This window comes from Ictidomys tridecemlineatus, chromosome 10 (assembly GCF_052094955.1).
Source record: "Ictidomys tridecemlineatus isolate mIctTri1 chromosome 10, mIctTri1.hap1, whole genome shotgun sequence".
NCBI classification, from domain to species: domain Eukaryota; kingdom Metazoa; phylum Chordata; class Mammalia; order Rodentia; family Sciuridae; genus Ictidomys; species Ictidomys tridecemlineatus.
This window is the reverse complement of record NC_135486.1, coordinates 26,321,765-26,347,129: the sequence shown is the minus strand read 5'-3', so window position 1 is coordinate 26,347,129 and position 25,365 is coordinate 26,321,765. Positions and strand designations below refer to the sequence as shown.

General features: G+C 32.7%; 2 protein-coding genes across 3 annotated transcripts in view; both read left to right on the top strand.

The window, feature by feature from the left end:
* The window catches only part of Zbtb41 (zinc finger and BTB domain containing 41), a 42,242-nt gene extending 20,444 nt beyond the window's left edge, over positions 1-21,798 (top strand). Inside the window, exons 8-11 of the mRNA XM_078022526.1 lie at positions 999-1,105; positions 2,641-2,746; positions 3,714-3,802; positions 17,285-21,798. Coding sequence (XP_077878652.1) covers positions 999-1,105; positions 2,641-2,746; positions 3,714-3,802; positions 17,285-17,940 — 958 coding nt within the window. The 3' untranslated portion in view covers positions 17,941-21,798. The remainder of the gene's footprint in view (positions 1-998; positions 1,106-2,640; positions 2,747-3,713; positions 3,803-17,284) is intronic.
* Positions 21,799-22,200: 402 nt separating this feature from the next.
* The window catches only part of Aspm (assembly factor for spindle microtubules), a 58,394-nt gene continuing 55,229 nt past the window's right edge, over positions 22,201-25,365 (top strand). For both annotated transcript variants that reach the window (XM_078022525.1, XM_078022524.1), the window contains exon 1: positions 22,201-23,289. The gene's annotated coding sequence lies outside the window, so the exon portion shown is untranslated. The remainder of the gene's footprint in view (positions 23,290-25,365) is intronic.

Below are 25,365 nucleotides of genomic sequence, written 5' to 3'. Positions count from 1 at the left end.
TTGGAAATGCTTGTATCATTTTAATTTTATGATTGGTTTCTAGAATTTTAGTCATAAGGCTTTAGTGTTTACACTTTCATTTATTATTTTCCTCTTAAATTTAGACAGATTGTTTTTCCTTTAGATGCAGTCCAGTTAGATTACTGATTTTAGTTATGGTAGAATCAACACTTATTTTGGCAACTTGAATGAGAAAGCTCTTCATTTTACTAGGAGATATATATATGTATATGTATATATATACATATATATATATAAAATGTGTACATATATGTGTATACTGTATATGTGACAAAAGATAAGAGTGTGTGTGTGTATATATATATATACACACACACATTGTATGTATATATAATAGATTGTAGGGATAGAAGGATTCAAGTTAAATCAATTTTAATAATCGAAACCTTTATAATCTGTGTTTGAATGACTATAAAAGGAGTTCCATTTTCCTCAACTAGTGCAAAGAGTGGTAAAGTGTAATTTTCATAATGTTGAGTTTTTTTATAATACAATAAATTCTGAACTATCAATTTATAAGTGGTATCACTTGTCTTCTGGAATAGTACTAATCTTCAGTTATTTGCTGTGTTATTTGCTATTATTATTATCATGTGTTTAGTCACTTGTACAGTTATTCCATTTGTCTGATTCTATTCCTGTAATATTCCTCCTTTCGATGTTTCTAAGACTTGGCCAGTCAGATAACAACCCCAGATATTTGGTAGATTAATGAAATAGATTTAAAATCTAACATGTTGGGAAGAAATATTATCCAAAAGTGGTTTAAGCATGTGCAAATGTTAAAATGCTTTTTTGGAAGTGGTGAATAGAACCCTGGGGCCAATGAACAGAAGACTGAGAAAGGCTCTGAAAGTCACAGATAAAAGACGAATAGTACCTGAAGGAGATTGGGTAGACAGCCCATTTTTCATTATTTATTCATTTTCAAGTATTTGTCATCTGTTTCAGTGGTCTGCACTTTTTTTTCTTTATAGGCTTCACTTACGAGTACATCATGATGACAAAAGATATGAGTGTGATGAATGTGGAAAAACATTTATTCGTCATGACCACCTTACAAAGCACAAAAAAATACATTCAGGTAGGCTATATTTTGTTTTTCTATTTTCAGAATTTTTTAATACCTAAAAAGAACATCATAATACATCATGTTTACATTAGCTGTAGTTTTAATAATTAGGTGTATATTAATTACTCCTTTTTAATGCTGATTCTAAAAACCTTTCTGAAAGAAGCATCTAAAAGAGAAGTAATTTTATGACATTCCCTGAAATTTTAATCCTATATTTGGTCACCCTTTGTGACTACAAAGTATAGTTTAAAATTTAATTTTAAACAAATTCTCAAAAAATTTGAATTTGCATATCATGGTGATATGTGGAATTATTGCTATTGTCACATCCCTAACGGAAGAAACTGTGATAATATTTCCCACTTTGATTGTATTTGAGAAATAGTTAGCAAAATTTTGGTGTTTTAAAGGAAAATGATTGTAATTGTTTATGTTATACTAAATTTTGAAAGCATCTTTGGAAAAGAGTATTTTAATAATCCCGATCAATTTCAGATCTTTATACTGTATTTATAATTTTTACATTCTGGGGATTTCTTTCATATTTTCCTCTTAGATTGATGTTCAGGAAGTTCTAAGAGAGTCAACTATGTGAGCACAATAATGGGAAAGAGCCATCTCTAAGAGCACAGTAGAACAGGTGATTATTCTAATAAGCATAATTTAAAATATAAAGTATACAACAAATAATAGTTATTTTCTTAAATCATATCAGTGAGGCAGATTGCAGTTATTTTCAATTTTTTGTAATTTTTAGTTTTTCATAGTTTTTTACTATTGGGGATTGAACCAGGGCACTTGACCACAGAGCTGCATCCCCAGCCCTTTTTTGTATTTTTATTTATAAACAGGTTCTTGCTGAGTTGCTTAGTGCCTTGCTTTTGCTAAGGCTGGCTTTGAACTCAAGATCCTCCTGCCTCATCTTCCCTAGCCGCTGGATTACAGATGTGCGCTACCATACCCAGCTGAGATAGTGATTTTTAAAGACCAAGTATTTGTAGCTAAATGTAAAAATAGGAAATCACCTAGGATTTTTCATTACATTTGCATTTTGGCTTATTGCAAAAGTAAGAAATCCCACAGATGAAAATCTTTCAAAAGCAAAGTACAAAGATCTGAAAATGTTCAGGTCCTTTTTATAAATAGTAAAACAGCCTCTCTTCAATGTAATGTATGTTCATTTGAGGTGTTCACATCTAGACATATATATCTATATAAACAACTGAAAAATATCCTGGGTTTTAAAGTAATTTCATTTATTTTGCTCTTTTACATTGAAAGGTAAGATTTGAAATCTATAGCAGAAGGCTGTTAATTTCTTTTCCAAGTGGATAAAGGATTTACATTCGTGAAATTAAATATAGATTCCCTTAGGAAAGATGTTTAAGAAAGGAATATAAAGAAAATAGCCCAGAATAATAGGTGGTTTTACTTTCTTGGTTTATTTCCTAACATGTGATCTTATTGTTTGGTCATTTATTTATGGGGAGGAAAACAAACTGAAATGTATACTATAATCAAAGTATTTGGAACTTTATTTTTAGGTGAAAAGGCTCATCAGTGTGAAGAATGTGGAAAATGTTTTGGTCGTAGGGATCATCTCACTGTTCATTACAAAAGTGTGCACCTTGGTGAGAAAGTGTGGCAAAAGTGAGTGACAAAGTAAAATTTTTCATAATTACTACATAGGCTGAGTCTTGATTGAGGAAGAGTTAGAGCTTTTTGTTTAATTAGGGATAGGTTAATCAGCTGTTTTTTTTTTTTCCTAGTTTATCATAGCTTCTTTATAGATCTTAAAGAATTGAACAAGGCATATTTTTTCCTACTTATTTTCACGGAATTGAAGGAGTAAGAGGGGGTAGACATAGACTTTGACTTAAATAATACTCTTTTGGAAATATCTTAGTCCTCACAATTAAATTTTACATTTGAGATTATTTAACTCAAAAATACTCTTAGGCACTATAGTATGCTGCTCACTAAGTTAACTTTTGGGTAATTTATAGTTTTATGTCTATGATAAAAATGAGGGGCAAGTATTTCATTCCTTGAAATTTATTTGATTTATAAGTGCAAATATCAAATATTTATTAAGAAGTGAAATGATGAGAGCATTGTCAACTTTTTGATGAATGTGAATTTTGAGATTGCTGCAGTTTCTAATCAGCCTCAGTATTTGTTTCTTTAATGTTTTAATTTACATAAAGTGAAATTTTCTCTTTTTAGAGAATAGTTCTGTAAGTCATATATCACTACCATCAGAATACAGACTATTTCCATAACCTCAGAATTTATACCCTTTGTATTCAGTTGCTCTTCCCTTTAGCCCACTATTGATCTGTTTTTGTCCTATTAATTTTTTCTTGTATATTTAAATAGCTGATATTAAAAAGTGATTTAAAATAGTTGAAAATCTGAAGGCTTCTTTTTATGGATTTTTTAATATAACTGGAGAAATAAGAACCAGCAACAAGCTCCATACTTAAAAGTATCCATGTTTCTGTAGAGTTCTATGCTTTATTCATTTGATAATTATATGTACAGTTATAAAATTAGAGCTTATTTTCATTATTATTAAAAATTACATTGAAAAATGCAAACATTTTTATTTTCTTAGATATAAAGCAACTTTTCATCAATGTGACGTTTGTAAGAAAATTTTTAAAGGAAAATCAAGTCTGGAAATGCATTTTCGGACACATTCAGGTAAGACTTAATGGGTACTTCATATATACTTTGGTGAGGTTATTCAGGAGTAAAATATGCCTATATTTGTTCTTGGTTAAATCATTTTCCTCATTAAGATGTCTACTCATTATATTGGAGTTTATGTGAATAAGCAATATTGTGGTCTTCTAGTCTGTATTCTAAAAGCTTCAGTACTTTTGAATATCATTATTTAGAATTTGGAAAATTATTCTCCTATGTGGCTTATTCTCATCCATACATGTTTTGCTTATGTAATCCTCAGAGTAGTGATTATATATTTACTTCAACAGTTGTCTTGTTGAAACAGTAATACATTAGTTAAAATTGGCATAAACTGATAGAAATCTGGGATTGGATTTTAGCCTTGATTCATATTTTTAAGTTCAAGGTAAATTGTCTTTATAAGATCTTTGTGCTGTAGTGTAGCATATAAAGTGTACAAATCTTAATGGACAGATCAATGAGTTTTTATAATTAACATGTCAATGTAGCCACCCCTCAGATCAACATATAGAATACTGCCAGGACCCCAGAGGCATCTTCCCTGTCCCCTCCTTGCAGAGATAATGACTATGTTGACTTATATCGATAAAAATCAGTTGTGTCTGTTTGACCCTCATATAAATGGAATTACATGATAAGAACATTTTTTTTTTCAAGATCTGGCTTTCACTCAAAAGTATGTCTGTGAGATACTTTTATGCGAGGTTTATTTTTATTCTCATATTAATATACCCTACTTTATTTTGTCCATTCTACTGTGAAAGAAGCATTGTTTAGTTCTTTGAACAGTCTTGTCCATATTTTTGCATAAACATGCAAAAAAATTAATTATTCTGGTATTATACTTGACCCGGCAATTCCTGGCAACAAGGATAGACATTACTAAACAGGTTTTTAAGACAATTGTGTGCATTTGTACTACCACCAGCAGTGTAAGAATTCTAGTTGCTCCACATTTTCACCAACGTTTCATATTTTGTGTTAGTTCACCTGATGGATATGTAGTACTATTTGAAAGTAGCCTTTATTTGCATTTTTGTGATGAGTAGTGATACTCAAACCTCCTCATATTTTATATGCTTGCTGGCCATTTGAGCATCCACTATTATAATTGATTCTTCTCATTTTCTTAAATCTGTTTTTAAATTCATTTGTAAGAGTTCTTTCTATATTAGTTGTATTAGCCCATTGCTGATTGTATATATTGTAGATATCTTGTTCTACTCTATGACTTATCTTTTCACTTTAGTAATGGTATCTTTCTTTTTTTTGAAAAAAAATTTTTTTTCAGTTGTCTATAGACACTTATTTTTTTTATTTATTTTTATTGGTGCTGAGGATCGAACCCAGTGCCTCATACCTGCCAAGCAACCACTCTACCACTGAGCTACAAACCCATCCCTGGTAATGGTATCTTTCAATGAACAAAGGTTCTGAATTTTAAAGACATCATGTATCTTTTCAAAATTTTTTATATTTATGTTCTTTTCTATTTAAAGAAACTTTTTTATAATATGACTTATTTTATTTATTTTTTTTAATTATATATGACAGTGGAATGCATTACAATTCTTATTACACATATAGAGCACAATTTTTCATATTTCTGGTTGTATACAAAATGTATTCACACCAACTCGTGTCTTTATACATGTACTTTTTAAAAAATTTTTTTTAATTTTTATTTTTTCCTTAGTTGTTGATAGATCTTTGTTTTATTTATTTATATGTGGTGCTGAGAATCGAACCCAGTGCCTCACACATACAAGGCAAGAGCGCTACCACTGAGCCATAGTCTCAGCCCTATACTTATACTTTTGATAATAATGATCATCACATTCCACCATCATTTATAACCCCATACACCCTCTCTTCCCCTCCAACCCCTCTTTGTATCTAGAGTTGGTCCGTTCCTCCCATGCTCCCTCTCCCTATCCCACTATGAATCAGCCTCCTTATAGCAAAGAAAACATCGGCTTTTGCTTTTGGAGATTGGCTAACTTCACTTAGCATTATCTTCTTTAACCTCAACCATTTACCTGCAAATGCCATGATTTTATTCTCTTTTATTGCTAAGTAATATTCTATCATGTATATATGCCACATTTTTTTTTATCCATTAATCTATTGAAGGGCATCTAGGTTTGTTCCATAGTTTAGCTATTGTGAATTATGCTGCTATAAACATTGATGTGGCTATGTCCCTGTAGTATGCTGCTTTTAAGTTCTTTGGTACAGACTGAGGAGAGGGATAGCTGGGTTAAATGGTGGTTTCATTCTTAATTTTCCAAGAAATCTCTGTACTGCTTTCCATATTGGCTGCACCAATTTGCAGTCCCACCAGCAGTGTACAAATGTACCTTTTTCCCCAAATCCTAGCCAACACTTATTGGTGTTTGTTTTCATAAAAGCTACCATTCTGACTGGAGTGAGATGAAATCTTAGAGTGGTTTTGACTTGCATTTCTCTAGTTGCTAGTGATGATGAACATTTTTTTCATATATTTGTTGGTTGATTGTATATCATCTTCTGAGGAAGTGTCTCTTCAGGTCCTTGGCCCATTTATTGATTGGGTTATTTGTGGTTTTTTTTTTTTATTTTGGTAGTTAGCTTTTTGAGTTCTTTATATACCTAGAGATTAGTGCTCTATCTGATGTGTGAAGGGTAAAGATTTGCTACCAAGATGTAGGCTCTCTATTCACCTCACAGATTGTTTCTTTTGCTGAGAAGAAACTTTTTAGTTTGAGTCCACCCCATTTATTGATTCTAGATTTTAATTCTTGTGCCACAGGAGTCTTATTAAAGAAGTTGGGACCTAAGCTCACATGATGGAGATTAGGGCCTACTTTTTCTTCTTTTAGACACAGGGTCTCTGGTTTTATTCCTAAGTCCTTGATCCATTTTGAGTTGAGTTTCATGCATGGTAAGAGATAGGGGTTTAATTTCATTTTGTTGCATATGGATTTCCAGTTTTCTCAGCACCATTTGTTGAAGAGGCTACCTTTTCTCCAGTGCATATTTTTGGCAACTTTGTCTAATATAAGATAATTGTACTTTTGTGGGTTAGTCTCTATGTTCTGTACCATTGGTCTACCAGTCTGTTTTGGTGCCAATATCATGTTGTTTTTGTTACTATTGCTCTGTAGTATAATTTAAGGTCTGGTATAGTGATGCCACCTGCTTCACTCTTCTTGCTAAGGATTGCTTTAGCTATTCTGGATCTCTTATTTTTCCAGATGAATTCATGATTGCTTTTTTTATTTCTATGAGGAATGTCATTGGGATTTCGATCGGAATTGCATTAAATCTGTATATTGCTTTTTGAAGTATGGTCATTTTGATAATTTTAATTTTGCCTATCCAAGAGCAAGGTAGATCTTTCCATCTTCTAAGTTCTTCTTTGACTTCTTTCTTTAGGGTTCTATAGTTTTCATTGTATAGATCTTTCATCTCTTTCATTAAGTTGATTCCCAAGTATTTTATTCTTTTTGAGGCTATTGTAAATTGGGTAGTTTTCTACAATTCCATTTCTGAGGATTTATCACTGATATACAGAAATGCCTTTGATTTATGGGTTTTGATTTTATATCCTGCTACTTTGCTGAATTCATTTACTAGTTCTAGAAGTTTTCTGGTGGAACTTTTAGGGTCTTCTAGTTATAGAATCATATCATCAGCAAATAGTGCCAATTTGAATACTTTTCCTATGTGATATCTCTTTAATTTCTTTCACCTAATTGCTCTTGGCCAGTGTTTCAAGAATTATATTAAATAGAAGTATGGTAAAAGAGGGCATCCCTGTGTCGTTCCAGTTTTTAGAGGGAATGCCTTCAATTTTTCTCCATTTCAAATGATATTGGCCTGGGGTTTAGCAAAGATAACCTTTATGATGTTGAGATATGTTCCTGTTATCCCTAATTTTTCTAGTGTTTTGAACATAAAGGGGTACTGTATTTAATCAAATGCTTTTTCTGCATCTATTGAGATGATCATATAAGTCTTTTCTTTAAGTCTATTGATGTGATGAATTAAATTTATTGATTTCCATATGTTGAACCAACCTTGCATCCCTGGGATGAATTCACTTAATTGTGGTGCATGATCTTTTTGATTTGTTTTTATATTCGATTTGCCAGAATTTTATTGAGAATTTTTACATTAGAGATATTGATCTGAAGTTTTTTTTCTTTGATGTGTCTTTGCCTGGTTTTGGAATCAGGGTGATATTTGCCTCATAGAATGAGTTTGGAAGTGCTCTCTCTTTTTCTATTTCCTGAAATAAATTGAAGAGTATTGGTATTAGTTCTTCTTTAAAGATCTTGTAGAACTCGGCTGTGTATCCATTCAGCCCTGGGTTTTTCTTGGTTTTTTAGACTTTTGATGGTATCTGCTATTTTGTCACTTGAAATTGATTATCCTGATTCAACTTAGGCAAATTATATGACTCTAGAAATTTGTAGATGCCTTCGATATTTTTTATTTTATTGGAGTACAAGTTTTCAAAATAATTTCTAATTATCTTCTGTATTTCTGTATTGTCTGTTGCGATATTTTCTTTTTCATCACGTATGTTAGTGATTCAGTTTTCTCCTTCTCTTTGTTAGCATGGCTGAGGGTCTATCAATTTTATTTATTTTTTCAAAGAACCAACTTTTTGTTCTGTCAATTTTTTTCAATCATTTCTTTTGTTTCAATTTCATTGATTTCAACTCTGATTTTAATTATTTCCTGTCTTTTGCTGCTTTTGGTGTTGATTTGTTCTTTTTTTCTTAGGGCTTTGAGATGTAATGTTAAGTCATTTATTCATTGACTTTTTCTTCTTTTAAAAAGAGGAATGAACTTCATGCAATGAACTTTTCTCTTAGAACTGCTTTCATCATGTCCTAGAGATTTCGATATGTTGTACCTGTATTGTCATTCATCTCTAAAATTTTTTTTAATCTCCTCCTTGATGTCTTCTGCAACCCATTGTTCATTCAGTAGCATATTATTTAGTCTCCAGGTGTTGGAGTGGCTTTTATTTCTTATTTTATCATTGATTTCTAATTTCATTCCATTATGATCTGATAGAATGCAGGATAGTATCTCTACTTTTTTATATTTGCTAAGAGTTGCTTTGTGGCATAGTATGTGATCTATTTTAGAGAAGGATCCATGTGCTGCTGAGAAGAAAGTGTATTCACTCGTTTGAAGAATGAAATATTTTATATATGTCAGTTAAATCTAAGTTTTTGGTTGTATTATTGAGTTCTGTAGTTTCTTTGTTCAGCTTTTGTTTGGAAGATTTATCTAATGATGAAAGAGGTGTTTTAAAGTCACCAAAATTATTGTGTTGTGGTCTATTTGACTCTTGAACTTGAGAAGAATTTGTTTGATGAATGTAGATGCTCCATTGTTTGGGGCATATATATTTATAATTGTTAAGTCTTGTTGGTGTATGGTTCCCTTGAGCAGTATGTAGTGTCCTTCTTTATCCTTTTTGATTGACTTTAGTTTGAAGTCTACTTTATTTGATATGAGGATGGAAATCCCTGCTTGCTTCTGCAGTCCATGTGAGTTGTATGGTTTTTCCCAGCCCTTCACCTTCAGTCTGTGGATGTCTTTTTCTATGAGATGAATCTCTTGGAGCTAGCATATTGTTTGTTTTTTTTTAAAATCCAATCTGCTCGTCTATGTCTTTTGATTGGTGAGTTTAGGCCATTAACATTCAGGGTTATTATTGAGACATGATTTGTATTCCCAGCCATTTTTATTTGTTTTTGTCATTTAACTTTAGTAGGTTTCTCTTGTGATTAGATTTTCCTTTAGTGTAATCCTTCCCTCTGCTGATTTTCATCATTGTTTTTCATTTCCTCTTCTTGGAATATTTTGCTGAGGATGTTCTAGAGTACAGGCTTTCTAGTTGTAAATTCTTTTAACTTTTGTTTATCACAGAAGGTTTTTATTTCATCATCAAATCCAAAGCTTAGTTTTGCTGGATATAAGATTCTTGGTTGGCATTCATTTTCTTTCAGAGCTTGGTATATGTTGTTCCATGATCCTCTGGCTTTGAGGGTCTGGGTTGAAAAATCTGCTGAGATATGAATTGGTCTCCCCCTATATGTGATCTGATTCCTCTCTCTTATAGCTTTTAAGATTCTATCCTTATTCTGTATGCTAGGCATTTTCATTATAATGTGCCTTGGTGTAGATCTGTTTTAATTTTGTACATTTGGTGTCCTGTAAGCCTCTTGTATTTGGTTTTCCAGTTCATTCTTCATGCTTGGGAAATTTTCTGATATTATCTCATTGAAGAGATTGTGCGTTCCTTTGATTTGAAACTCTGTGCCTTCCTCTATCCCAGTAACTCTGAGTTTTGGTTTTTTGATGCTATCCCATAATTCTTAGATATTCTGTTCATGGTTTCTAATTATCTTCACTGTGTGATCAACTTTATTTTCCAAGTTATATACTTTGTCTTCATTATCTGACGTTCTTTTTTCCAAGTGATGTAGTCTGTTGGTTATGCTTTCTATTGAGTTTTTTTATTTGATTTATTGTGTCCTTCATTTTAAGGATTTCTGACTGGTTTTCTTTCAGAGTCTTTCTCTTTGGAAGTAATCTTTTGCTACCTGTATTTGCTCTCTTATTCATTGTTTGAGTAATCAATTTTTGCCTATATTTGCTCATTTAGGTCATTCTTTAGTTCACAGATCATTTTAATTATGAACCTTCTGAACTCCTTCTCTGACATTTCATCAACTTTCCTGTCTGCAGGTTCTGTTTATTATAGTGTCCTGGTTTGTTTGGGGCACTTTCCTTCCCTGTTTTTTCATGTTGTCTATGTGTCTTCCTTTCTTGCAGTGTGGATCTGAGATATTACACTTTCTTTCGTATATTCTTATAGTACCCATGCAGATTGTCTGTACCTCACTTGATGTTGAGCTTCCAGACCCTGTTGGTGTCCCTCATTGAATGCTACTGCATCCTGGATCTGGGTCCTGTGCAAGCTGGTGTGGGTGGATCTGGGCCTCTGGGCTTGACCTCCCTTGGTAGTCTGCTGTTTGGGAGGGACAATCCTGTGGCGGATGTGGCTGCAGGAGGGGTGGACCAGGCCTACTGAGAGCCTGGGTCCCCTGCTGGCTGGTGTGGGAGGTCTGGGGTGGATCTCTGCTCCTGCAGTAGTCTGCTGGTTTGAAAGCTTTAAAGAAACAAACTTCTTTAACTTCAGATAATGAAGACAAACTGACCCCAGGCATTTGAAACTTTGGATGTCACTTTTTTTAGAAGCTTTATTGTAACCTTCATGTTTAGATCTACGCATCTTGAATTTTTGTTGTTATTAAGGAGGGATGAATATTCCCATTTTGACATATAGTTATCTAGATGTGCTACCACTGTTTACTGAAAGACTATTCTCACTGCAAGTTGTTGATACATTTGTTTTAAATTAAGTGATCACATGTGTGGTTTGTCAATTCTATTATGTTCTATTGAACTATCTGTATAGACTTTTAAAGTTTAGTAATGTGATAAGTTATGTTTAGTTTTGTATGTCAAACCTTACGTTTCTGGAATAAACACAGATTGATTCACGTTCTATTACTCTGTTAATGATATATTACCCTGTTCCTCCATCATGTTGTATTCAAGATATAACATCCTGTTCCTGATGTATTACCCTGTATAGCTGAATTCAGTTTGTTTATTTGCTTTTATCTCTCTCCTCCTTTCTTTTTTTTTTCTTTTCTTTTTTTCTTTCTCCCTTTTTCTCTATGTTCATGAGACATACTACCTATATTTTTTTTCCTTGTAATGTCCCTGTCAGGCTTTGTAATAATGAGACTGGTCAAAAAAATGACATGGGAAGTAATACATCTTTTTGAAGTACGTAGAGGAGTTTGTGTAAAATTGGCATTATACTCTCAATATTTGGAAGAATTCACTGGTAAATCCCTCTGAGTTTATTTATTTTATTTAGAGAAAGGTTTTAATTTTTTACAATGTTGGGGATCAAATCCAAGGTCCTCTGTGTCAAACACTTTACCACTGAGCTATGTCCCCAGTCTAATTAAAGATTCCTTAATAGTTATAGAGCTGTCAGATACTCAGTGTCTCTTTTGACTTTAAGATATTTGTATAATCTAAAATACCAAATCTTTTGGAAGGATTCAGGGTATTTTATTTATCTTTTTAATAATTATAGGATCTTTGGTTATAACCGTTTTTCATTCCCATTGGTAATATATTTTTAACTCTGTCTTTTAAAGCTCTACATAATGAATTGATTCATTGCATTCTTCAAGTTTTGTATTTCATATTTTCACTATAATGCCATAAAATATTTTCTAATATTTATTCTGATTTTTTTCTCTTTATATTTGATCATATATTTTTCCTTTACTGTCCATTCCTTCTTGCATTATCTTTGTGCATCTATAATTATTTTCCTTCTGCATGAGAAACACCATATTCTCTTAGCTTTTATTTAACTAAAATGTTTTTATTTTTACCTTAAGGAGGATAGTTTTTCTGGCTATAAAGTGACATTAGCATTTATTTTCTTATAGCACTTTAAATATGTCATCTCTCTTCTTCAAGCTTCTTTGACTTTTTTGAAATTTTTACTGTTATTTTTATTGTTGATCACTTGAAAGAAATGTTTCCCAGTTGGTTTTGCTTTTACAGATTCTTCTTTATCTTTGGTTTTCAATAGTTTTGCTCTTGTATTAGTCAGCTTCTTTTGTTGATGTAACCAAAAGACCTGATGAGAACAATTAGAGGAAGCACAGTTTATTTGACTCATACTTTTAAATTTCTCAGTCCATAGATGACCAACGCTATAGCATTGGGCCTGAGATGAGGCAGAACATTATGGTGGAAGAATAGGGCAGTGGAAGGCAGCTCAGAACATGGCAACAAGGAAGCAGAGGGAACTCTGTTCACCAGGGTCAAAATATATACCCAAAGGCATGCTTCCAGTGACTTACCTCCTTCAGCCATACCCTCCCTGCCATTCATGTGGATAAATGTACTGATTAGGTTAAGGCTCTCATAACCCAATTCTTGTACTTTATTGCTTTGTCTCACACGTGAGCTTTTTGGGAAAACCTTGTGTCTAAACCATAACAACTGTAGTATGACTTCATGTGTTTTTTGTTGTAGTTTGTTGCTTATATTTTGTGAAGCTTGTGGAACTTACTGCATCTACAACTTGATGTCTCTTTTTTTTTAGGAAGGTTCTCAGTCACATTCTCTTTAAATATAGCTTTATTATATACTCTGGGAATTCAAGTATTCATATGTTAGACCATTTCACTTTGTCATATATCATTGTCATGCTATTTTTTTTGTTTTTTTTTATCCTATATCTCTTTATACATTTATCTGGATATTTTCTATTGATACAGCTTTCATGGTAGTAATCATTTCTTCTATGGCATCCAATTTGCTGTTAAATCTACCTATCAAATTGTTATCTTCAATTGTTTAATTTTTCTAACTTTCTTTTCTACACATTCCAATTCCTTGGTGAAATTTTCTTTTTTGTATCTTCATGAACATATTAACCATATTGATTTTGATGTCTTAGCCTTATAAATATAGCTCTTTGAAATTTTTGGTAAATCTGTCACCATGTTTTCTTCTCTTGCTATTTGATCACCTGTTCCTGTTTCTGGCATTCCTGGTAATTTTGTATTGAACGTTGGATTTTGTAATTAAAAATTATAGACGCTCTTGAAGATGTGTTTTTTCACAGATTTAATATTCTTCTCACCAGCAGATGGAGCATGAAATGACCTTGCTTTATTTCTTTTTTTATTTCTGGTCTGTCTTCTAGTTCATCATATTTTGGGGTCTTTACTGAAGGAATGGTATCTTTTCTCACTTTGAAGAGTCCTGAATTCTAATCTCTCTCCTCAGCACCCCTTGGGACTGCTGAAGAAACTCAGTCCTTTAGCCCCTCAGCCCCTGGTCTCCAGCTGTCTCACTCAGGAAATGTTCATCTTAGGAATTGGCAGATATTTTGGTTCATTTTTCTATTCTTCTTCCTCCTCCCTGCCCCGCCCAGGCTTCTGACCCCTCAAGTCCTTGATAGTCCAAAGCTCCAACTTTTGTCTTCTTATTCCAGTAAGATTTCCTCAAGCCCTAGGCTGCAATTTGGCCTCATTTTCCCATAAACTGAATCTGAAAGCGCACTGAAGAGAGAAGAAAGCACCTCCATACTTCCTGTGTCTCTAGAACCTTGGGCCCATGGGTTCTGGCTGACTTGGTTGTGCTTCATGAGGTACCTTTAAAGAGTAGGCTTTTTGTGCTATGTTTTGATTTGTTTTGTTTTTTGAGCTTTTATCTTTCCCCTCACTCCAGCAAGAAACATGATATGATATAAACTATCAAGTCTGAAATAAATGCTCCTCATTACATTTTAAGTACTAAATTTTAATCTAAAGATAGTTGATCCTGTGGGTGGCATTTTTAAATTCTAAAGGCTCATAGGTTGTTGGAATTATAACTGAGAAGTAGTTGGCATTTATTTGAGTATTGTTTTATTTTTTCTGGTGTGAATAGATTTCTTTCTATAGATCCTGAAAAGTACCTTTCTTTGGTTGCTTATGTCTCTCATTTATGTTCCTCAGATGCATAAAACTTGGTTTAATTGCTGTTAAATAGATAATTTTAGTCTAGAAAAATCTCACTATAAAAATATTTTTTTATTCTATATTTCTCCTTTCATCAAGTTCATGTACTTACTTTTTGGCTTTTGCTACTTGTGTATCTTCATACAACCCAGATATATTTCATACATTCCATAACGTCAACATTTCCTTTCTGGAATTTGTCTTTTTATAAGCCCAAATTTATTTATTTTTCTATTGAAAATGGCTTCTGTTTAAAATGATAATAGATATCTCAAAGGATATGCCTATCAGGTTCCAGTTTTCTAAAAGTATTGTTGTACACTAGAACTAATTGGCTCTTTAAGTTAAAGAAAAGAAGGAAGGAAGGAAGAAAATCTTTGTATTTATAAAAGCATTTTCATGAAGACACTCATAGAGGCCATTATGCCTAGTAATATGCCAAAGGAAAACACTTTTTTTTTTTTTAAAGAGAGAGAGAGACGGGGCTGGGGATGTGGCTCAAGCGGTAGCGCGCTCGCCTGGCATGCGTGCAGCCCGGGTTCGATCCTCAGCACCACATACCAACAAAGATGTTGTGTCCGCCGAGAACTAAAAAATAAATATTAAAAATTCTCTCTCTCTCTCTCTCTCTCTCTCTCTCTCCCCCCCCCCTCACTCTCTCTTAAAAAAAAGAAAAGAGAGAGAGAATTTTTTTTAATATTTATTTTTTAGTTTTCGGCAGATACAACATCTTTGTTTGTATGTGGTGCTGAGGATCGAATCCGGGCCGCACGCATGAGAGGCGAGCGCGCTACTGCTTGAGCCACATCCCCAGCCCAAAGGAAAACACTTAAAACTCACATTTTTATCTTTAAAAATCAAATCTGTGCTTTTTGGTGGTGTGTGTTATGCTGCTGTATTAGTGTTTTTATTTTCAAGGACAATTGTAGAATGCTTCTTGCATGTCATATATTGATGTCAGGGATTTATAGAAAGAACTTTAATTGTTACATCTTAACAGTATAAGCTTTTTTTTTTTTCTTTCTCGCTCTCAAAGCACTATGAATTTTGTCATTGTCTCTAATTCTAGGCATTCAACTGTAAAATCAAATGTTAGAGACAGCGCATCCTATATATAGTTAAAAAGTACTTTCTTTTCAGAAATGTTACTTCTTTATATAGTGTATCACTTCATGTCTCACTTTCGTTCTAGTAACATTGGTAATGCTGTTAGTCTAGAACCAAGTAGAAATCTAATGGTAGCAGGTTCCCAGCATCCCCATCTGTATAAATTTTGTCAGTGGTTTGTCAGTGTTGTAATGGGCTGCAAAATATTAAACAATAATACCTAAGAAGTAATCATTTGAAATAGTTTCTCAGCTCCAAGATAGTTCTCTCTTTAATTTTCTACAAGAATAGATTATGTTTTAAATGGAGAGCTGAAGGAGATAAGGCTAAAAAACTCGTATAAGGGCTGGGATTGTGGCTCAGCGGTAGAATGCATGCAAGGCCCTGGGTTCGATCCTCAGCACCACATAAAAATAAATAAACAAAATAAAGGTATTGTATCCAACTACTTCTCTCTCTCTATATATATATATATGTATGTATATCTCCTGTGTAACAGTAGATATGTAATCTCATTTGAAATAATAGATATGTAATCTCATTTGCCTTTGTATATTGCAATATTAGCATGCCTGTATTTATTTTCTATTGATGGTGTAATAAATTACCACAAATTTAGCAGCCTAAACAATATGTATTTATGAATATTTATGAACTTATAGTTCATTGGGCTAAGATATAGGTGTTGGTAGGGTCGTATTTTTTTCTGAGGCCTCTTAGGAAAAATGTATTTATCAATTCCTGAGGTTCTTGGCAAAATAGAATTCTTGGAGTTAGAGGGCTAGGATTAAAGTTCTAATTTTCTTGGTGGTGGCAAGCTAAGAGCCTTTTACAACTTTTAGTGTCCTGGGTCCTGCCGGGTTCCCTTCTTCCATTTTCAAAGCCAGTAATTTGGGGCTGAGTTCTCTTGTCACATGTTTCTCACCCATTATTCTTCAGTTAGCAGACAGTTCTTAAGACTCTTTCAGTTATATTGGACTCACCTCCATAATCCAATAAATCTGTCCATTTTAGATCCTAAACTTGATCATATCTGCAAAGTTTCATTTACTGTGTGATATAATGTATTCACAGCTTCTGTGGATTAGAATGTGTACCTCTTTGAGGGACTGTTATTCTGCCTATCACATTGGCTAACCTAGGAATTTTGAATGCCTTATGTAAAAAAGCAAATTAATCTGTAGTGTGAGATCCTTGACTCAGGAATTGAAAACTGATTTAGCCTTCTAATTCTTTCCCATCAACTTTTCTTATTTAGTTAGACCTTGGGCTAGAGATGATTATGACTACTTCTCATTCTGATCCAAAGAAAAAGGTTGATCAGAGTTTCTGTTATGATTTTTATCTTCCTTGGATAGAAGAAAATAAGTTTAACAAAACTTTTGGAGGCTATAGTGGGAATAAAGTGAGAAATGATAATTAGTGCTGAGCAGTGTTATTTCAGTTTTCCATTTAGGTGCTATCATTATTTCATGTTACAGGTGAGAAAACTAGGCTTAGTAGAAGTTGTTAGCTTGCTTAAGGTTTGGCTAGTAAGTTGTGTAGCCACAACTCAAGCCCATATCTTTCTGATATTTAACTGATTGTTTTCATCACTTTACTATGCTATCCCTTTTTGTGATAGCATTTAATTTAATATGATTGTTCTTATTAAGGTCTTAAAAGTATGCAGATGGAAACCTTGCAATTTAAATTATCATTTTATCAATTAGGTACACTTTACAATTAATTTTATTTTTTTTTCATACAGGTGAAAAACCATACAAGTGTCAAATTTGCAATCAATCTTTTAGAATTAAAAAAACCTTAACAAAACACCTGGTTATTCATTCTGATGCCCGACCTTTCAACTGTCAGCATTGTAATGCAACATTTAAGCGGAAAGACAAACTGAAATACCATATTGACCACGTTCATGGGATAAAATCTCCTGATGATCCTCTCAGTACTTCTGAGGAAAAACTTGTGTCCTTGCCGGTAGAGTACTCATCTGATGATAAAATCTTTCAAACAGAAACAAAACAATATATGGACCAGCCCAAAGTTTATCAACCAGAAGCCAAGACTATGTTACAGAATGTATCTGCTGAAGTGTGTGTTCCAGTAACATTGGTTCCAGTTCAGATGCCTGATACTCCCAGTGACCTGGTGCATCATACTACCACACTCCCACCATCTTCTCATGAGATTCTGTCACCACAGCCACAGTCAACTGATTATCCACGTGCAGCTGATTTAGCTTTCCTGGAAAAATATACTCTTACTCCTCAACCTGCAAATATAGTTCATCCAGTCCGACCTGAACAAATGCTAGATCCTAGAGAACAGTCTTACCTTGGAACATTACTAGGCCTTGATAACACTACTGCTGTTCAGAATATTTCTACTAATGAGCATCATTCATGAGTAAACATTCCACAGACTTTATGATGGTTATGTGCTAAATGGTAGCTAAAACCTGGTGGCTTTTAAGCTAGTAGGGCTGCTATTTTTTCATTTTTTGTAGTTTCTCAAGTCCTCAGAACAGTTTCAGATCAAGAAAACAGTGTGTCTCTGTTGACTGAATACATGAATATTTGGACATAATTTGGCATAATATTTGAAGTAAACATTTTTGTGATTTTTTTAATGGTTAGTGCTAATTTTTAGTGGGTTCTTGAACTTTTCAGAATTAGCTACTGACATTATGGGGATTTTTTTTTTAATCATCAGTGGAAAGTTTTATTCTTTAGCCTTATATCTTTTCTTCTTTCCCCATTTTACAAACAAGTTTAAGAACTATGTAGCTCTTAAGAAAGAATGTAGAAGTATACTGATAATTTCTTATCCTAACTTATCTACATTTTTAATTGAAATTAAGAATTTGAATATATAAGAAAGTCTTGGGTATATTTGTGATGTCTTGCCATCTATTCATAACTTCAGGTATAATAATCCTTCAGACTTTTGACATACTCAAAGCCAGAAGCTAATTTATATAAGATTAGCGTGTTAAAAGAAATGTTGGATTGAAATCATAATCCAGATATTCAGGTTTTGCCTTTACTTGAGTTATTATGAATAATAAATGCAAACATTGATCTACGCATTAAATTATACAAGTTAAAAATGTGTTAGATGAAAAATATGACAGCCTTAACTAGATATCTCCAAGGTAAGTTAACCTTTTGAACTTTTTTTGTCATTTATTTCAGGAACATTAACAATATGTCATAGCATATATCTTCCTCTCATTAATGAAGGAGCAGTTATGACTACTTAGTGATACAATTGAATGCACTACTTTTGAGTTTCATTTACTTTGACAGATTAAAAGTGGGATAAAGAACCTGCTTACTTCATGTATAATCATTAGAAAAGATGCCAAACAAATTCTAAAATTTGCACCTACTTTACTTTAATTGAATGAAGCTACTACTTGTTTACAGATTCACATACAATCCAGATCTTTATTTTTGCTTTCATAATTAGCGGAATGTTTATAATTATCCTTGATTCTTATTTTTTTATGAGACACAAGTTGAGGACTTGGAGAAAAGAAATAGCAGTTAACAGTGAAAGCTCACTGATTGAATTTGAGGAAAAACATTGAAATTATAGAATACCTTTAAAGATATGCACTTTCCATATTTTCAAGTCAATTTAAACTTATACTAGGATAATGTTTCCTAGTAGGATTGCTTGAGGATTAGACTGGACAGGGTTGATTTATTATTGATTTACCATTTATCTGTAAACTACTGGAAAATAGCAGTTCTCAAAGTTTTCCATTTTAATTTTGTTTACACTCCCAATTGCTTTAAGCACTTTTTTGTGTGTAAACTGTAAAGTCTGGCCTGGCCCTTGTGAATAAGAAAATCACAAATAAAATAATGAACTTTTAGTGAATAAAATTTAACCAGTTAGTAGCGGAAGAAACTGATGAAGCACTTAAGAAATGAAGGTACTTTATAGGAAAATTTGCCATGTTAGTGATAATAAAAACAAAAAAAAATGTTGAGAATTGAAGCATTTAACCAAAGTAGTTCATATAAATAATAAAACCAACATGAGTTTTGCCTCATTTATTAAGGTTTAGTTATAATTATCTTAGGACCAGTAGACATAATTACTATATTATCTTTTCTTTCTAAAGCATTCTCATTTACTTTATGTGGAAATGTTATACCTGGGGTACTTACATAATTGAGCTTGACTATAAGGTACTGTTAGTCTAGTCTTTCAGATTGACTGTTAAAAATACATCTTTATGATTTTTATTATAAAGACTGACAAGATTTTAACTAAAAATCTTAACTGTAATAAAAAATAAATCATACCTAAAAATATACTTTGCCTTATATATAAGCTAATATAGAAAAATTTGGACTCACAAAAAGGCAAATGGTATATATATATATATGTGTATGTATATGGTGTATTGTATATTTGGTGGCCAAAAAAGAGAGGATATTGCATTTTCACATTGAAAAGAATACTTTGCTGTTTGAAGGTATTTACTTTAGGGTTCTTTTAATAATGTTCTAATGTTTTAAATATATGGTATAATTGTAGGGATTGGTTTACATAGAACTTTTCTGAGAAACATCTCTTATGTAAAGTGAAATACAATTGTATAATTGTATTTAGTTATTATTGAAGATAACTTAAACTTGAATAGTGGTTTACTGTTTTCTAAAATGCTTTCACTTATTATCTCATTTGAACCTCATAACCAGCTCTGAAATAGAAAGGACATGTTGTATTCCCATTTTGTAGAGAAAGAATCGGAGGTTAAGATGAAAGGACTCATTTAAATTCATGTGATCAGTAAGTTGCAGAGTTACCAATAGAAAAGAAGAAAGGTGGCATTAATGGTGGCTTACTATGTGCCAGGGATTACATTCCCTCACTTAACTGTAACCCTGTCTGGTAGAGAGTTTAATTCTTATGAAAAAACAACAAAAAGAAAACTAATCTGCTGCCTTGAATTTCCAGAAATATAAGAAATTTTGAAATTGGGAAAACCTCATGGATTTGGGCAAACTGAATGTATGTAAGCTTTTGCATTGAGCACAAAAAGCATAAAATGAAGCCTACTCTTTTCAGTTTACCTTTCTATAACCCTGTAATCCATTTTATTTTATAACTATCCTTAAAATTTTGACTTAAGTTTAGCCTTATTGAGAATTGTTATTTTATAAACATAATTTATTGTTTTAAGTTAATTTTTTAGCAGATAGCAATTAGCACTTAGTCTGTAAATTGAATAATTTATCAAGTGCAGAAATTTATTAACCTAATCTGTTTTGACTTAAATGCACCAAAGATTTTTAGTAGGTATTAAATAGTCTTAAAAATTTTAAATTCTTTGTTGTTTGAATAAGTATTTGTCCAAAGAAGCACAGTTGAAGTCCTAGAAATATGGGTTTAAAGAAAAAACAAACAAAAAAACTAGTTTGAATACTGAGATTAAGTATTAAATGTTTGTGTTTATATGTATAACAATAAAAACAGACAAAAATACTCTGGGAATAGTATACTGACAAACCAATTATAAGTAAGCATACTCAGTTTTCTTAAGTTTAATTGAATGTTGTTTTTAGTGAACACTATCAAATGCTAAATAATCTTTATTTTTTACACTACGTTATCAAAATAATTTTTGCCTTAGAAATTTTTGGGGGGTTAAGTTGTTATTTTTATATATATATAAAAAAACCCACCTATTTTTTGCAGCCTAAAATACCATTTGAGATTAGGATTTGTTCCTCATACCAGCAAGACATAACCAGTAACTATAAGGTAATAGTTTTTGCATACTTTTGAGTAATTTAGACATTCATTGCTGAGAAAAGAGGAGTAGCAAAAGTAGGGTTTTAAATTGGTGCTTTAGTGAGTGATTTTCTTTTAAGTGATGGTAGGTCAAGAAATAATTACAAATGTTCTGTGAAACTTAAAGTGTCCAAACATGTTTGCAGAGTGACCATAAAATATTAGTTAAGGGCTAATAAATAATTAAACATCACTCATTGCTTTTCACTCTATAATTGTTAACAAATTCAATACAGTTGAACTGGTATGTTTATAAGCCTGAATTTTCTTCTTACCATATCATTCTAATATAATTGATGAAAAGTCAGATTTTAAGCATTAGCTCTTTGACAGTGTCATTTTATACCATCTTTTCTTGACTATTTTGTGCCTTTTCAAAATGTTATACTTGCTTAGTTGATTCTGCTAGCTAGATTGTACTGGTTAATAAATGATTTTGTTTTGTTTTGAGTTTCTTGTTTGTTATGGGTCTTATGTTTGTGTTGCCTGCTGGTTAGGCAACAACTTGTTTAGGTTGTTTTATGTTTATGTAGGAAAATTGGCACTAAGCGCTAGTGTGAACATTTGTTTTTATGATTTATATGTCATTTTTAGAAATCTGTATTGTAGCCTATATAGTTAACTGTGAAGTCACTCCTGGGCCTGTCTTTAAATGCTTATTAGAAGAGTCTAACAAATAAAATGAATAGTGTGTCTGTCTCTCTCTCTATCTTTTTGGATAATCATAACCACGCAGTTACCATAACCACACTGTTCTGCACTGAGTGACTTCTTATTTTAATTTGCCTAAATCTGAACAAGAGGTGATGGTTTGAGATAAGATTCCCATTAGAAGCAGCAATATCCCAACCGATATATAACTTGAGTTGATGAACTCAGGAAAAATCAGGATTTTTAAAGTCATATTTGGATATTCTAAGACTTAGTGCCAAATTTTAAATGAAAATAAAATGTATTCTTTTTAATAAGGAACAATAACAAGTTTCTAAAACTTTGAGTAGTGTAATAGTAAATATTACTTGCTATTAGTGAATGATGGATAATGTGAGAATAATTTTCTATTCAATTTCTAGGAACTAGGCAATTTTATAGATCCTACTCTTTGCACATTTCCCTTGCTATAGTCCATAGTGTTTTAGGGTGTTCCTTTATTTCCTCTGAATTTTTTTTTTTTTTACCTAAAATGCTTTCCCCCTATCATTAGCATGCTTTCTGCTCTTTCTCTTTGAAAGTAGCATTAGTAAGATAGAAATAATAGGATTAGATTGTGTGGAGAATGGGAGCAAGAAAGTTTTTGTAGAGAGAGAGTACTTACATTTTGCTTACTCTTCATGTTTCAACTTGCTGTGTATTGATCTTAAGTCTATGACTTGAACAATCCCCAAATAATTAAAATTTAGTCTCTGCAGCCATTTCTATAAAGAGAAATTAAGGATTATATTCAGAGCATAGAAGTTATCAAAGATGAACCTAACCTTTATTTTTTTTCAAAGTAGGTTAAAAAAATTCAGTATTTGCATTACTGTTGGGGATTCAGAAGCGTGTTTTGAATAAAGAGCATGTGCACATCTCATTATTAAGCCTCTGCTTGCTACCTGTGCTTGCATTAAAGTTGGACAATGTACACTGTGCTATGAAGTAATTATAAAAATTTTATTCCTTTCAACAATCACTCTTATCCCTATAGCTAAAACTGTAATAACCGTTGATGAGTGTGGCTGCCAAAAAAAAAAAAATTACAAATCTGGATATTTAACTGCTCCATGTTGTGTAATAAATGTTCTAATTAAGGGGATTTATGATGTACATTAAAATAGAAGTGGTTTTGGACTTGTTTTCAGTCTCAAATAATAATTTTTGTTTTTAATTAAGGATGCTTTCAAGAAAAATTACAAAGAAAATCTGAAATATCAAAATTCATGATTGTCAACTGTATAAAATGTGAGTTTAATAGATATTTTGTTTGTCTCATGTTTCTTAAGTATAATGTCTTTATAGAAAAATTCAGTTCTCTGTGAAGAATAGGAAATGTCTTGTATATTGAATTAGTTCTTTGTGTTATTTTGATATTTAAAATAAACAGAAAGTTCTTTGATCCTAATAAAGTATACCTAGGTTTTATTGAATTATATTTCCACATCATGGAAAATGCAGTACTCTGCATGCCTCTGTAAAACTGAATTCAAAGACCATGAGCAAATGGAAAACCAACTACTTGGGGCACACTTTTATTTCTTAAAAATTACATATCATTTTAAATTTTTTAAAAATTTAAATATTAAATATTTAAATATAAAATTTAAATATTAAATGTGTAAACCTCAAACAATCCAATGATTCATAAGTGTCTAAATTCAAATATTAATAATGACTGTTTTGTTTGAAGTAGTCATATTGCACTTTGTTTTGTTTTTGTGTGCTGATCATTGAACTCAGAGGCACTTTACCACTCAGCTATATCCTAGCCCTTTTTGATTTTTATACTGGTCTTTCTGCCTTGCCAAGGCTGTCCTCAAAACTTGTAATCTTGGGGCTGGGGATGTGGCTCAAGCGGTAGCGCGCTTGCCTGCCATGCGTGCGGCCCGGGTTCGATCCTCAGCACCACATACCAACAAAGATGTTGTGTCCGCCGAGAACTAAAAAAAAAATAGATATTAAAAATTCTCTCTCTCTCACTCTCTCCTCTCTCACTCTTTAAAAAAAAAAAAAAACTTGTAATCTTATTTCAGGTTCTCACTGTGCTCTGCTTTATGGTGTTTATTTTGGAGAGAAATCTATGAAGTGTAGCAACATTCTATTAATTAAATCAGTTATTCTGTATAATAGTGACAGTGGAGACTCTGACCTCTTAAACCCCTCACAAACAGAACTCTACATTCTGGTCATCAGAGAAATGATTGCTGGTTAAAGGCATAAACTGTATGCCAGAGGACAGTACCCCAGCCTTACAAACCATTGGCTCCATCTGGCCCCTTAACAGCCTTTTGTTGATAGACCATAAATTCTATCAAGGCAGCAGCTTTTCAGTGTTACAAGACTAGTAAATTCTCTAGGCATGAGTCCCATTTCTGCAAAGTGAGTTTGCTGATGATAGGCAACATTGTATGTAATATTTAATTGCTGTCTAGCAAATGATACCAAACCTAGTGGCTTAAAACAACAGACATTTATTGCCTCACAGTTCTGAGAGTCAGGAATCTAGATGAGGCTTAGCTGGGTGATTTTGGCTCAGGGTCTTTAATGAAGTTGAAGGCAAACTGTTAATCAGGGTTGCACTCTTAACAGAATAGCTATACTTCCAAGCTCACTTATGTGGCCATTGGCTTAAGTTCCTCACTATGTGGCCTCCCCACAGGGCTGCTTAATGATATGGCAGCTGACTCCAACCCCCACACCCAACTCTTCACACACACCCTATCAGAAAGCAATCCAAAAAAAAGAGAGTATACCTAGGATTTAAGCTCAATCTTTTCCTAACCTAATCTTGGAAATGATATTGCGTCACTTCTGCAGTATATTGTGAGTCACTAGTTCTAGTCCATGTGCATGGGACACAAACTTTCCCTCTTGAAGTAAGGAGTAGAAAGGAACTTTTGAGATATTTTGAAAACCATCACAGATTCATTGGTTATAGATGCAGCTCTCTATAAATCCTTGGATAATGGCAGTTAGTACCACCATGTATATTCAGAGAGAAAAAATATTGCCCCTACCATAAAAGGTTTAGTGTAACAACATGCCATAGGAAGTTGCCTGGTGCCACTGGAATTTGAAGTAATTTGGGGGAAGTTAGCATTGATCTTTGTTAGGTTGGGCACTCAACAGTGGCCTTTCACATAAGCGTTGGTAAGGGTAGACCATGTGTGAAGTTATTCTTGGTCTCTGCCCATGCTACTATGGCCACAGGGTAAGTGGGTTCGATGAATAAGCAAATGGATTCCTTCCTTAGGAAAGATTCTGACATCCACAGGACAAGGTTATTGTTTTTACCTGGTTCTTAATCTCCTTGCCTGCCAT